A 13,154-nucleotide genomic window follows, 5' to 3' on the forward strand; every position below is an offset into this window, starting at 1 on the left:
CTCCAGGTCTTTAGGTCTCGTTCCTCCAGGTCCTCCAGGTCTTTAGGTCTCGGTCCTCCAGGTCTTTAGGTCTCGTTCCTCCAGGTCCTCCAGGTCTTTAGGTCTCGTCCAGGTCCTCCAGGTCCTCCAGGTCTCGTTCCTCCAGGTCCTCCAGGTCTTTAGGTCTCGTTCCTCCAGGTCTTTGGGTCTCCAGGTCCTCCAGGTCTTCAGGTCCTCCAGGTCCTCCTGGTCTTTAGGTCTCGTTCTACAGGTCCTCCTGGTCTTTGGGTCTCGTTCCTCCAGGTCCTCCAGGTCTTTGGGTCTCGGTCCTCCAGGTCCTTGGGTCTCGTTCCTCCTGGTCTTTAGGTCTCGTTCCTACAGGTCCTCCTGGTCTTTAGGTCTCGTTCCTCCAGGTCCTCCAGGTCTTTAGGTCTCGTTCCTACAGGTCCTCCTGGTCTTTAGGTCTCGTTCCTCCAGGTCCTCCAGGTCTTTAGGTCTCGTTCCTCCAGGTCCTCCTGGTCTTTAGGTCTCGTTCCTACAGGTCCTCCTGGTCTTTAGGTCTCGTTCCTCCAGGTCCTCCTGGTCTTTAGGTCTCGTTCCTCCAGGTCCTCCTGGTCTTTAGGTCTCGGTCTTCGAGGTCCTCCTGGTCTTTAGGTCTCGTTCCTCCAGGTCCTCCTGGTCTTTAGGTCTCGTTCCTCCTGGTCTTTAGGTCTCGGTCGAGGTCCTCCAGGTCTTTAGGTCTCGTTCCTCCAGGTCCTCCTGGTCTTTGGATAGGTCCTCCAGGTCTTTAGGTCTCGGTCCTCCAGGTCTTTAGGTCTCGTTCCTCCAGGTCCTCCAGGTCTTTAGGTCTCGTTCCTCCAGGTCCTCCAGGTCTTTAGGTCTCGTTCCTCCAGGTCCTCCAGGTCTTTAGGTCTCGTTCCTCCAGGTCCTCCAGGTCTTTAGGTCTCGGTCCTCCAGGTCTTTAGGTCTCGTTCCTCCAGGTCTTTAGGTCTCGTTCCTCCAGGTCCTCCAGGTCTTTAGGTCTCGGTCCTCCAGGTCTTTAGGTCTCGTTCCTCCAGGTCCTCCAGGTCTTTAGGTCTCGTTCCTCCAGGTCTTTAGGTCTCGGTCCTCCAGGTCTTTAGGTCTCGGTCCTCCAGGTCTTTAGGTCTCGTTCCTCCAGGTCCTCCAGGTCTTTAGGTCTCGTTCCTACAGGTCCTCCAGGTCTTTAGGTCTCGTTCCTCCAGGTCCTCCTGGTCTTTAGGTCTCGGTCCTCCAGGTCTTTAGGTCTCGTTCCTCCAGGTCCTCCAGGTCTCGTTCCTCCAGGTCCTCCAGGTCTTTAGGTCTCGGTCCTCGAGGTCCTCCTGGTCTTTAGGTCTCGTTCCTCCAGGTCCTCCAGGTCTTTAGGTCTCGGTCCTCCTGGTCTTTAGGTCTCGTTCCAGGTCCTCCTGGTCTTGGGTCTCATTCCTCCAGGTCCTCCAGGTCTTTAGGTCTCGTTCCTCCAGGTCCTCCTGGTCTTTAGGTCTCGTTCCTACAGGTCCTCCTGGTCTTTAGGTCTCGTTCCTCCAGGTCCTCCTGGTCTTTAGGTCTCGTTCCTCCAGGTCCTCCTGGTCTTTAGGTCTCGGTCCTCCTGGTCTTTAGGTCTCGTTCCTACAGGTCCTCCAGGTCTTTAGGTCTCGTTCCTACAGGTCCTCCTGGTCTTTAGGTCTCGGTCCTCCAGGTCTTTAGGTCTCGTTCCTCCAGGTCCTCCAGGTCTTTAGGTCTCGGTCCTCGAGGTCCTCCTGGTCTTTAGGTCTCGTTCCTCCAGGTCCTCCAGGTCTTTAGGTCTCGTTCCTCCAGGTCCTCCTGGTCTTTAGGTCTCGTTCCTCCAGGTCCTCCAGGTCTTTAGGTCTCGTTCCTCCAGGTCCTCCTGGTCTTTAGGTCTCGGTCCTCGAGGTCCTCCTGGTCTTTAGGTCTCGTTCCTCCAGGTCCTCCAGGTCTTTAGGTCTCGTTCCCAGGTCCTCCTGGTCTTTGGGTCTCGTTCCTCAGGTCCTCCAGGTCTTTAGGTCTCGTTCCTCCAGGTCCTCCTGGTCTTTGGGTCTCGTTCCTCCAGGTCCTCCTGGTCTTTAGGTCTCGTTCCTCCAGGTCCTCCTGGTCTTTAGGTCTCGTTCCTCCAGGTCCTCCTGGTCTTTAGGTCTCGTTCCTCCAGGTCCTCCTGGTCTTTAGGTCTCGTTCCTCCAGGTCCTCCAGGTCTTTAGGTCTCGTTCCTCCAGGTCCTCCAGGTCTTTAGGTCTCGGTCCTCGAGGTCCTCCTGGTCTTTAGGTCTCGTTCCTCCAGGTCCTCCAGGTCTTTAGGTCTCGTTCCTACAGGTCCTCCTGGTCTTTAGGTCTCGTTCCTCCAGGTCCTCCAGGTCTTTAGGTCTCGTTCCTCCAGGTCCTCCTGGTCTTTAGGTCTCGTTCCTACAGGTCCTCCTGGTCTTTAGGTCTCGTTCCTCCTGGTCTTTAGGTCTCGTTCCTCCAGGTCCTCCTGGTCTTTAGGTCTCGGTCTTCGAGGTCCTCCTGGTCTTTAGGTCTCGTTCCTCCAGGTCCTCCTGGTCTTTAGGTCTCGTTCCTCCAGGTCCTCCTGGTCTTTAGGTCTCGGTCGAGGTCCTCCAGGTCTTTAGGTCTCGTTCCTCCAGGTCCTCCTGGTCTTTAGGTCTCGGTCCTCCTGGTCTTTAGGTCTCGGTCCTCCTGGTCTTTAGGTCTCGTTCCTCCAGGTCCTCCAGGTCTTTAGGTCTCGTTCCTCCAGGTCCTCCAGGTCTTTAGGTCTCGGTCCTCGAGGTCCTCCTGGTCTTTAGGTCTCGGTCCTCGAGGTCCTCCTGGTCTTTAGGTCTCGTTCCTCCAGGTCCTCCAGGTCTTTAGGTCTCGTTCCTCCAGGTCCTCCTGGTCTTTAGGTCTCGTTCCTACAGGTCCTCCTGGTCTTTAGGTCTCGTTCCTCCAGGTCCTCCTGGTCTTTAGGTCTCGTTCCTCCAGGTCCTCCTGGTCTTTAGGTCTCGGTCTTCGAGGTCCTCCTGGTCTTTAGGTCTCGTTCCTCCAGGTCCTCCTGGTCTTTAGGTCTCGGTCCTCCTGGTCTTTAGGTCTCGTTCCTCCAGGTCCTCCTGGTCTTTAGGTCTCGGTCCTCGAGGTCCTCCTGGTCTTTAGGTCTCGGTCTTCGAGGTCCTCCTGGTCTTTAGGTCTCGGTCTTCGAGGTCCTCCTGGTCTTTAGGTCTCGGTCCTCCAGGTCCTCCTGGTCTTTAGGTTTCGGTCGAGGTCCTCCAGGTCTTTAGGTCTCGTTCCTCCAGGTCCTCCTGGTCTTTAGGTCTCGGTCCTCGAGGTCCTCCTGGTCTTTAGGTCTCGGTCTTCGAGGTCCTCCTGGTCTTTAGGTCTCGGTCCTCGAGGTCCTCCTGGTCTTTAGGTCTCGTTCCTACAGGTCCTCCTGGTCTTTAGGTCTCGTTCCTCCAGGTCCTCCTGGTCTTTAGGTCTCGTTCCTCCAGGTCCTCCTGGTCTTTAGGTCTCGTTCCTCCAGGTCCTCCTGGTCTTTAGGTCTCGGTCTTCGAGGTCCTCCTGGTCTTTAGGTCTCGTTCCTCCAGGTCCTCCTTGTCTTTAGGTCTCGTTCCTCCAGGTCCTCCTGGTCTTTAGGTCTCGGTCGAGGTCCTCCAGGTCTTTAGGTCTCGGTCCTCGAGGTCCTCCTGGTCTTTAGGTCTCGGTCCTCGAGGTCCTCCTGGTCTTTAGGTCTCGGTCCTCGAGGTCCTCCAGGTCTTTAGGTCTCGGTCCTCGAGGTCCTCCTGGTCTTTAGGTCTCGGTCCTCGAGGTCCTCCTGGTCTTTAGGTCTCGGTCCTCGAGGTCCTCCTGGTCTTTAGGTCTCGTTCCTCCAGGTCCTCCTGGTCTTTAGGTCTCGGTCCTCAAGGTCCTCCTGGTCTTTAGGTCTCGTTCCTCCAGGTCCTCCTGGTCTTTAGGTCTCGTTCCTCCAGGTCCTCCAGGTCTTTAGGTCTCGGTCGAGGTCTTCCTGGTCTTTAGGTCTCGTTCCTCCAGGTCCTCCTGGTCTTTAGGTCTCGGTCCTCGAGGTCCTCCAGGTCTTTAGGTCTCGTTCCTACAGGTCCTCCTGGTCTTTAGGTCTCGGTCCTCGAGGTCCTCCTGGTCTTTAGGTCTCGGTCCTCGAGGTCCTCCTGGTCTTTAGGTCTCGGTCCTCCAGGTCCTCCTGGTCTTTAGGTCTCGGTCCTCGAGGTCCTCCTGGTCTTTAGGTCTCGTTCCTCCAGGTCCTCCTGGTCTTTAGGTCTCGGTCCTCGAGGTCCTCCAGGTCTTTAGGTCTCGTTCCTACAGGTCCTCCTGGTCTTTAGGTCTCGGTCCTCGAGGTCCTCCTGGTCTTTAGGTCTCGGTCCTCGAGGTCCTCCTGGTCTTTAGGTCTCGGTCCTCAGGTCTTGAGGTCTTGAGGCCCTGCTCCGCGGCGGGCAGCTGATGTTGGCGGTGCTCACCAGGTGAGGGAACACGTGGCTCCTCGGTGGACTTCTTCTCCCTCGTCTTAAACGCAGCAGCCGGCGGAACAAGGACCTCCGCAGCAGGATGTAGATCCAGGGGTCCAGGATCGGGTTCACGGAGGCGATCCGGATCGCTGCCAGGTCTGCATCCGGGTCTTGGTCCCCCATGAGGCTGGTGAACAAACAGACCTGCAGGACAACAACACGTCAGAAAGGTCCTCTGGAGTGTGAGGTCTTTGTCTTGACTCGACAACGCAAATCAGAATTATTTAAAAATAAATTAGTGAAAGTAATGCGAGATTTAAAAAAAGTCTCAGACAATTGAAACCTATGTGCAGATATATAAACACTAAAAGATTATACTCATCTTATCTCTACATGTCTATATGTAACCCCTGTGAGATGTCTCCTGGTCAATGAATCTCCCTGGAGCTAGGCAGGCTGGTAGCAACTGTTTATTCTCTGCATTCACACAAAGGGACAGAGGACGTCGTCAGCTTCTGTGGGCAACGTGCTCCGCTCTGGAGGAGAGACACGTTCGTGTTAACTAGGGTTAAAGCTACTATTAAACACTAACGACGAAACATATAAAGCAACATAACCTAATGAAAACATGACTGAATACAATCAAATACAATCATACTAAACAAATAAAGCCAGCTCACTTTACATTCACTATTCCTATTACCCCGATATAGCCCACAGACACATTCAGACAGACGTTACCTCTTGGGGAATCCCGAGTCACTCTGGGGATCCCCCACAATCCCTTGCGTCTTGTTATGAAGTGCAAGTGCACCTGAACCACAGCAGGTGGCGTAAATTCCATTTTAGCTGGATTTAATGCAGACCAGATTGACTGTTACATATAGTGTAAAAGACAGTGGCGGGCCAGCAAGGCCTTCTCTGCTGGCCTAAACATCATCAGAATATATATATTTTTCTAAATATATTTCCCCACAAATATGGATTCAATTATTTCCCAGGTAAGTTATTCTCTTAATTTCATAGCGTTCCTCTTGGTTGCTGCCAGCGCAGGTTGAGATTTGGAGGGCTGGTCTTTATGTTAGATCTTTTGTCAATCATATTCAGCCATCGTGTGTTGCCAGGGGCTAAATCTGCCCAGGCCTTCAGAATCAACATTGGGCGCTGGTAGCTTCAAGTGAATGGGAATGACAATGTTGTGTCAACCAATCAGCTTTAGAGTTGGCTCCTCTGGGCCTTGAAGGCCCGGAACAACACAGGAGCAGCGAGCAGGCGGAGTGCTGCACGTCTTTTGATTGGATTACCAATATTGAGAGGCGGGGCCTATGGGCAGGTAAATGCAGAACCTCAGAACTAGGAAACTGAATTTGATAGACTGTACAACAGAGTCATTGAAGTCTTCTTGAGGAAAGAAAGAAGGATGGATTTTGTGTTCAAATAATCAGTCTTTGGTGAGTCGGCATACAATGCATTCTATTTTTTATTAAATGTGTCTGTATGTTTGGCACAAAATAAAATGGCAAATAGCCTATGTTGCAAATTATTTGTTTTCTTTCTTTTATTTTCAGTGAATAGTTATGTGTCTTTATCATCACGGTGAAACTGCTTTGGGTGCGACAATGCCCTGTTTAGTGAACAAACGAGTGCAAGTGACTTTTTCTTCTTCTTTTTCTCCGTCCCGATGCGCGCATTCTGCAGCGCGCGAGACGGAGAGCCGAGAGAAATGACATGCTGTTGTGTAGATACGATCAACATCAGACGGCTGTTTAGTTTAATAAATGAACAAAGACGTGCTATAGAGAAAATGAAGGGGGCGGGCCAATTTTTTTTAATGTCATGCGATCTACCAATACTACGCCGCGATCGAGGTATTGAGCCCTGGTCAAGAGCCATGGCATCATAATGATAGTAATAAGAAGTGGATTAATTCAGGTGGGACTGTGTAGGACCTCACTGAAGGCCCAGGCCCCAGGCCCACGGCCCACCACTGGTAAAAGATGATGCTCATCATATATATATAAATGTATACTGTAATAGATGATGCTCATCTTATGTATACATATTTAAAAAGTGCAAAACAGGACAAATAATAAAAGACGCAACGTGTACCTGTAGGAGGTGATCCATCCTCTACTGTAAATTCATCAATTTATGAAAACAAGTTCAGGTCTATTGTTATGTATTTACATTGTTCCCAGTATGTCAGAAACTTCCAATGTGTCGTCCTTATTGAGTTTTAACATGATATGTTTTATACTATTTATCTGACAATGCAGTTACTTATACTCTATTAGGATATTGTCATAATATGATGTATTAGATTAAAGTACCCATAGCAACACACTGATAGTCTGCCAGTTTATATTATCAAACAATAATCCAACAAGTTCTGCATAAGTGTAACTCTTATTTTAAGATGTTTACAGTGAAGAACTTTCTCAGCAAAGCATCCGGATACTTCTCAATAATGAAAGTATCGTAGTGGAACAACTCGAGATACAGCTTTAGTGTAGCTGGGAGGTCCAGCGTGATGTGAAGAGCCCGGTCCCGACTCACCACCAGCGGCGCCGAACAGGCCAGAACCACCACGGAGGTCGTGACCAGCACCGCGATCATCTGCGTCTCCGCGGCCGAGGACAGAGCCCTCCAGCGCTGCCGCACGCTGGCCCTGCCGGGCGGCCGCCGCGCCGTGCGCCTGCGCATGAGCAGCAGCGCGCCGCACACCGCCAGGTTCAGCACGATGGTGCCCAGGATGAGGAGCAGGCTGCCGGCGCCGTACAGCGCGGAGTACGCCGCGGCCACCGGCGCGCGCCGGCCCCGGTCGATGAAGCACCACGTGCCGGAGCGCTGCAGCGCGCTGCGGGACATGCCCATGGCCGGCAGGCCGCAGAACAGCGTGTGGCTGAGGTAGACGCTCAGCAGGAACTTCTGCGCGAAGCGCCGGTTCACGCGCCAGCGCTCGTGCGCGTACGGGCAGCAGATGGCCAGGTAGCGCTCCGCCGCCATGGCGCAGATGATGCTCAGCCCCGTGAGCCCGAAGAACAGCAGCAGGAAGGAGTGGAACTCACACAGCCGCGGCTGCTGCAGCACGCGCGCGTCCAGGAAGTTGGCGATGGTCAGCGGGCTGGCCAGGCACGTGCCCAGCAGGTCGGTGACCGCCAGGCCGCAGACCAGCGCGTAGAAGGCGGAGGACTTCCGGTCCTGCCGGGACACCGACAGCACGACGATGGCCACCAGGTTCCCCACGGCGCCTCCCGCGAACATGAAGACCGGCAGCGCGCTCACGTGAGTCCGGTTGGTGGAGACGGGTCCGTGCGTAAAGTTCTGGCTCTCCATCGGTATCACCGACGCGCGTGGTTACCGTGGTTACCGGGGACCGGGAGAGCGGAACGTGTGTGACAAGTCAGCGGGGGCTTTACTCTGGTAGTCTCACTCCTCTTTAGTTTCCCTCCTCTTTAGTCTCACTCCTCTTTAGTCTCCCTCCTCTTTAGTCTCCCTCCTCTTAGTCTCCCTCCTCTTTAGTCTCACTCCTCTTTAGTCTCCCTCCTCTTTAGTCTCACTCCTCTTAGTCTCACTCCTCTTAGTCTCACTCCTCTTTAGTCTCCCTCCTCTTTAGTCTCACTCCTCTTAGTCTCACTCCTCTTTAGTCTCCTCCTCTTTAGTCTCACTCCTCTTTAGTCTCACGCCTCTTTAGTCTCCCTCCTCTTTAGTCTCCCTCCTCTTTAGTCTCACTCCTCTTTAGTCTCACTCCTCTTTAGTCTCCCTCCTCTTTAGTCTCACTCCTCTTTAGTCTCACTCCTCTTAGTCTCACTCCTCTTTAGTCTCACTCCTCTTTAGTCTCACTCCTCTTTAGTCTCACTCCTCTTAGTCTCACTCCTCTTTAGTCTCACTCCTCTTTAGTCTCCCTCCTCTTAGTCTCACTCCTCTTAGTCTCTCCTCTTTAGTCTCACGCCTCTTTAGTCTCACTCCTCTTAGTCTCACTCCTCTTTAGTCTCCTCCTCTTTAGTCTCACTCCTCTTAGTCTCACTCCTCTTTAGTCTCACTCCTCTTTAGTCTCCTCCTCTTAGTCTCACTCCTCTTTAGTCTCCTCCTCTTAGTCTCCTCCTCTTTAGTCTCACTCCTCTTTAGTCTCACTCCTCTTTGGTCTCCCTCCTCTTAGTCTCACTCCTCTTTAGTCTCCCTCCTCTTTAGTCTCACTCCTCTTTAGTCTCACTCCTCTTTAGTCTCCCTCCTCTTTAGTCTCACTCCTCTTTAGTCTCACTCCTCTTTAGTCTCACTCCTCTTTAGTCTCCTCCTCTTTAGTCTCACTCCTCTTTAGTCTCACTCCTCTTTAGTCTCCCTCCTCTTTAGTCTCACTCCTCTTTAGTCTCACTCCTCTTTAGTCTCACTCCTCTTAGTCTCACTCCTCTTTAGTCTCACTCCTCTTTAGTCTCACTCCTCTTTAGTCTCCCTCCTCTTTAGTCTCACTCCTCTTTAGTCTCCCCCTCTTTAGTCTCCCTCCTCTTTAGTCTCACTCCTCTTAGTCTCACTCCTCTTTAGTCTCACTCCTCTTTAGTCTCACTCCTCTTTAGTCTCACTCCTCTTTAGTCTCACTCCTCTTTAGTCTCCCTCCTCTTTAGTCTCCCTCCTCTTAGTCTCACTCCTCTTTAGTCTCACTCCTCTTTAGTCTCACTCCTCTTTAGTCTCACTCCTCTTTAGTCTCACTCCTCTTTAGTCTCACTCCTCTTTAGTCTCCCCCTCTTTAGTCTCACTCCTCTTAGTCTCACTCCTCTTTAGTCTCCCTCCTCTTTAGTCTCACTCCTCTTAGTCTCACTCCTCTTTAGTCTCACTCCTCTTAGTCTCACTCCTCTTTAGTCTCACTCCTCTTTAGTCTCACTCCTCTTTAGTCTCACTCCTCTTTAGTCTCCTCCTCTTTAGTCTCACTCCTCTTTAGTCTCACTCCTCTTAGTCTCACTCCTCTTTAGTCTCACTCCTCTTTAGTCTCCCTCCTCTTTAGTCTCACTCCTCTTTAGTCTCACTCCTCTTTAGTCTCCCTCCTCTTTAGTCTCACTCCTCTTAGTCTCACTCCTCTTTAGTCTCACTCCTCTTTAGTCTCATCCCTCTTTAGTCTCAAACCTCTTAGTCTCACTCCTCTTTAGTCTCACGCCTCTTTAGTCTCACTCCTCTTTAGTCTCACTCCTCTTTAGTCTCACTCCTCTTAGTCTCACTCCTCTTTAGTCTCACTCCTCTTTAGTCTCACTCCTCTTTAGTCTCACTCCTCTTTAGTCTCACTCCTCTTTAGTCTCCCCCTCTTTAGTCTCACTCCTCTTTAGTCTCCTCCTCTTTAGTCTCACTCCTCTTAGTCTCACTCCTCTTTAGTCTCACTCCTCTTAGTCTCACTCCTCTTTAGTCTCCTCCTCTTTAGTCTCACTCCTCTTTAGTCTCACTCCTCTTTAGTCTCACTCCTCTTTAGTCTCACTCCTCTTTAGTCTCACTCCTCTTTAGTCTCACTCCTCTTTAGTCTCACTCCTCTTAGTCTCACTCCTCTTTAGTCTCACTCCTCTTAGTCTCACTCCTCTTTAGTCTCCCTCCTCTTTAGTCTCACTCCTCTTTAGTCTCACTCCTCTTAGTCTCACTCCTCTTTAGTCTCACTCCTCTTTAGTCTCCCTCCTCTTTAGTCTCACTCCTCTTTAGTCTCCCTCTTTAGTCTCACTCCTCTTTAGTCTCACTCCTCTTTAGTCTCATCCCTCTTTAGTCTCACTCCTCTTTAGTCTCACTCCTCTTTAGTCTCACTCCTCTTTAGTCTCACTCCTCTTTAGTCTCCCTCCTCTTTAGTCTCACTCCTCTTTAGTCTCACTCCTCTTTAGTCTCACTCCTCTTAGTCTCACTCCTCTTTAGTCTCACTCCTCTTTAGTCTCACTCCTCTTTAGTCTCACTCCTCTTTAGTCTCACTCCTCTTTAGTCTCCCTCCTCTTTAGTCTCCCTCCTCTTTAGTCTCACTCCTCTTTAGTCTCCCTCCTCTTTAGTCTCACTCCTCTTTAGTCTCACTCCTCTTAGTCTCACTCCTCTTTAGTCTCACTCCTCTTAGTCTCACTCCTCTTAGTCTCTCCTCTTTAGTCTCCCTCCTCTTTAGTCTCACTCCTCTTTAGTCTCACTCCTCTTAGTCTCACTCCTCTTTAGTCTCACTCCTCTTTAGTCTCACTCCTCTTTAGTCTCATCCCTCTTTAGTCTCACTCCTCTTTAGTCTCACTCCTCTTAGTCTCACTCCTCTTTAGTCTCCCTCCTCTTTAGTCTCACTCCTCTTAGTCTCCTCCTCTTTAGTCTCACTCCTCTTTAGTCTCACTCCTCTTTAGTCTCACTCCTCTTTAGTCTCACTCCTCTTTAGTCTCCCTCCTCTTTAGTCTCACTCCTCTTTAGTCTCCCTCCTCTTTAGTCTCACTCCTCTTAGTCTCACTCCTCTTTAGTCTCACTCCTCTTTAGTCTCACTCCTCTTTAGTCTCACTCCTCTTAGTCTCCCTCCTCTTTAGTCTCACTCCTCTTTAGTCTCCCTCCTCTTTAGTCTCACTCCTCTTTAGTCTCACTCCTCTTAGTCTCACTCCTCTTAGTCTCACTCCTCTTTAGTCTCACTCCTCTTTAGTCTCCCTCCTCTTTAGTCTCACTCCTCTTTAGTCTCACTCCTCTTTAGTCTCCTCCTCTTTAGTCTCACTCCTCTTTAGTCTCACTCCTCTTAGTCTCCCTCCTCTTTAGTCTCACTCCTCTTAGTCTCACTCCTCTTTAGTCTCACTCCTCTTTAGTCTCACTCCTCTTAGTCTCACTCCTCTTTAGTCTCACTCCTCTTAGTCTCACTCCTCTTAGTCTCACTCCTCTTTAGTCTCACTCCTCTTAGTCTCACTCCTCTTTAGTCTCACTCCTCTTTAGTCTCACTCCTCTTTAGTCTCACTCCTCTTTAGTCTCACTCCTCTTTAGTCTCACTCCTCTTTAGTCTCCCTCCTCTTTAGTCTCACTCCTCTTTAGTCTCACTCCTCTTTAGTCTCACTCCTCTTTAGTCTCCCCCTCTTTAGTCTCACTCCTCTTTAGTCTCACTCCTCTTAGTCTCACTCCTCTTTAGTCTCACTCCTCTTAGTCTCACTCCTCTTTAGTCTCACTCCTCTTTAGTCTCACTCCTCTTTAGTCTCACTCCTCTTTAGTCTCACTCCTCTTTAGTCTCACTCCTCTTAGTCTCACTCCTCTTAGTCTCTCCTCTTTAGTCTCACTCCTCTTTAGTCTCCTCCTCTTTAGTCTCACTCCTCTTTAGTCTCACTCCTCTTTAGTCTCACTCCTCTTTAGTATCCTCCTCTTAGTCTCACTCCTCTTTAGTCTCCTCCTCTTTAGTCTCCTCCTCTTTAGTCTCACTCCTCTTTAGTCTCCTCCTCTTTAGTCTCCTCCTCTTTAGTCTCACTCCTCTTTAGTCTCCTCCTCTTTAGTCTCACTCCTCTTTAGTCTCACTCCTCTTTAGTCTCACTCCTCTTTAGTCTCACTCCTCTTAGTCTCACTCCTCTTTAGTCTCACTCCTCTTAGTCTCACTCCTCTTTAGTCTCACTCCTCTTTAGTCTCCCTCCTCTTTAGTCTCACTCCTCTTTAGTCTCACTCCTCTTTAGTCTCACTCCTCTTAGTCTCACTCCTCTTTAGTCTCACTCCTCTTAGTCTCACTCCTCTTTAGTCTCACTCCTCTTTAGTCTCACTCCTCTTTAGTCTCATCCCTCTTTAGTCTCCCTCCTCTTTAGTCTCACTCCTCTTTAGTCTCATCCCTCTTTAGTCTCACTCCTCTTTAGTATCCCTCCTCTTTAGTGTCACTACTCTTTAGTCTTATCGCGCTTTAGTCTCACTCCTCTTTAGTCTCCTCCTCTTTAGTCTCCTCCTCTTAGTCTCCTCCTCTTTAGTCTCACTCCTCTTAGTCTCACTCCTCTTAGTCTCACTCCTCTTTAGTCTCTCTCCTCTTAGTCTCACTCCTCTTTAGTCTCACTCCTCTTTAGTCTCACTCCTCTTTAGTCTCACTCCTCTTTGTCTCACTCCTCTTTAGTCTCACTCCTCTTTAGTCTCCCTCCTCTTTAGTCTCACTCCTCTTTAGTCTCACTCCTCTTTAGACTCCCTCCTCTTTAGTCTCACTCCTCTATAGTCTCATCCCTCTTTAGTCTCCCTCCTCTTAGTCTCACTCCTCTTAGTCTCTCCTCTTTAGTCTCCCTCCTCTTTAGTCTCACTCCTCTTTAGTCTCACTCCTCTTTAGTCTCACTCCTCTTTAGTCTCACTCCTCTTAGTCTCCCTCCTCTTTAGTCTCACTCCTCTTTAGTCTCACTCCTCTTTAGTCTCCCTCCTCTTTAGTCTCACTCCTCTTTAGTCTCCCCCTCTTTAGTCTCCCTCCTCTTTAGTCTCACTCCTCTTAGTCTCACTCCTCTTTAGTCTCCCTCCTCTTTAGTCTCACTCCTCTTTAGTCTCACTCCTCTTTAGTCTCACTCCTCTTTAGTCTCACTCCTCTTTAGTCTCCCTCCTCTTTAGTCTCACTCCTCTTTAGTCTCCCTCCTCTTTAGTCTCCCTCCTCTTTAGTCTCCCTCCTCTTTAGTCTCACTCCTCTTTAGTCTCACTCCTCTATAGTCTCATCCCTCTTTAGTCTCCCTCCTCTTAGTCTCACTCCTCTTAGTCTCTCCTCTTTAGTCTCACGCCTCTTTAGTCTCACTCCTCTTAGTCTCACTCCTCTTTAGTCTCCCTCCTCTTTAGTCTCACTCCTCTT

The 13,154-nt window shown here is 50.3% G+C and overlaps 2 protein-coding genes across 4 annotated transcripts in view; one reads left to right on the top strand and one right to left on the bottom strand.

Moving 5' to 3' along the window:
* Nucleotides 1–3,855: 3,855 nt before the first annotated feature.
* On the bottom strand, nt 3,856–7,690 carry LOC130194407 (prostaglandin E2 receptor EP4 subtype-like). Its single transcript, XM_056415426.1, has 2 exons — nt 6,968–7,690; nt 3,856–4,615 (listed from the first exon to the last, which is right to left on the bottom strand). Exons 1-2 carry the CDS (start codon nt 7,673–7,675, stop codon nt 4,349–4,351), a joined length of 975 nt encoding a protein of 324 aa, XP_056271401.1. The 5' UTR covers nt 7,676–7,690; the 3' UTR covers nt 3,856–4,348.
* The window catches only part of si:ch73-40i7.2 (FYN-binding protein 1), a 29,296-nt gene continuing 23,767 nt past the window's right edge, over nt 7,626–13,154 (top strand). For 2 of the 3 annotated variants that reach the window (XM_056415417.1, XM_056415419.1), the window contains exon 1: nt 7,633–7,696. The gene's annotated coding sequence lies outside the window, so the exon portion shown is untranslated. Of the gene's footprint in view, nt 7,697–13,154 lie in introns of all 3 variants that reach the window. The other variant, XM_056415420.1, reaches the window with a different exon arrangement.

Source organism: Pseudoliparis swirei, chromosome 5 (assembly GCF_029220125.1).
Source record: "Pseudoliparis swirei isolate HS2019 ecotype Mariana Trench chromosome 5, NWPU_hadal_v1, whole genome shotgun sequence".
In the NCBI taxonomy this organism is placed as follows: domain Eukaryota; kingdom Metazoa; phylum Chordata; class Actinopteri; order Perciformes; family Liparidae; genus Pseudoliparis; species Pseudoliparis swirei.

Excerpts from the sequence above, each read along its gene's own strand:
- LOC130194407 (XM_056415426.1), bottom strand. The coding sequence starts at position 7,675 with ATGTTCGCGGGAGGCGCCGTGGGGAACCTGGTGGCCATCGTCGTGCTG. Across the intron at positions 4,616-6,967 it reads CCTGTTCGGCGCCGCTGGTG|GTCTGTTTGTTCACCAGCCT; the intron begins GTGAGTCGGGAC and ends GTTGTCCTGCAG.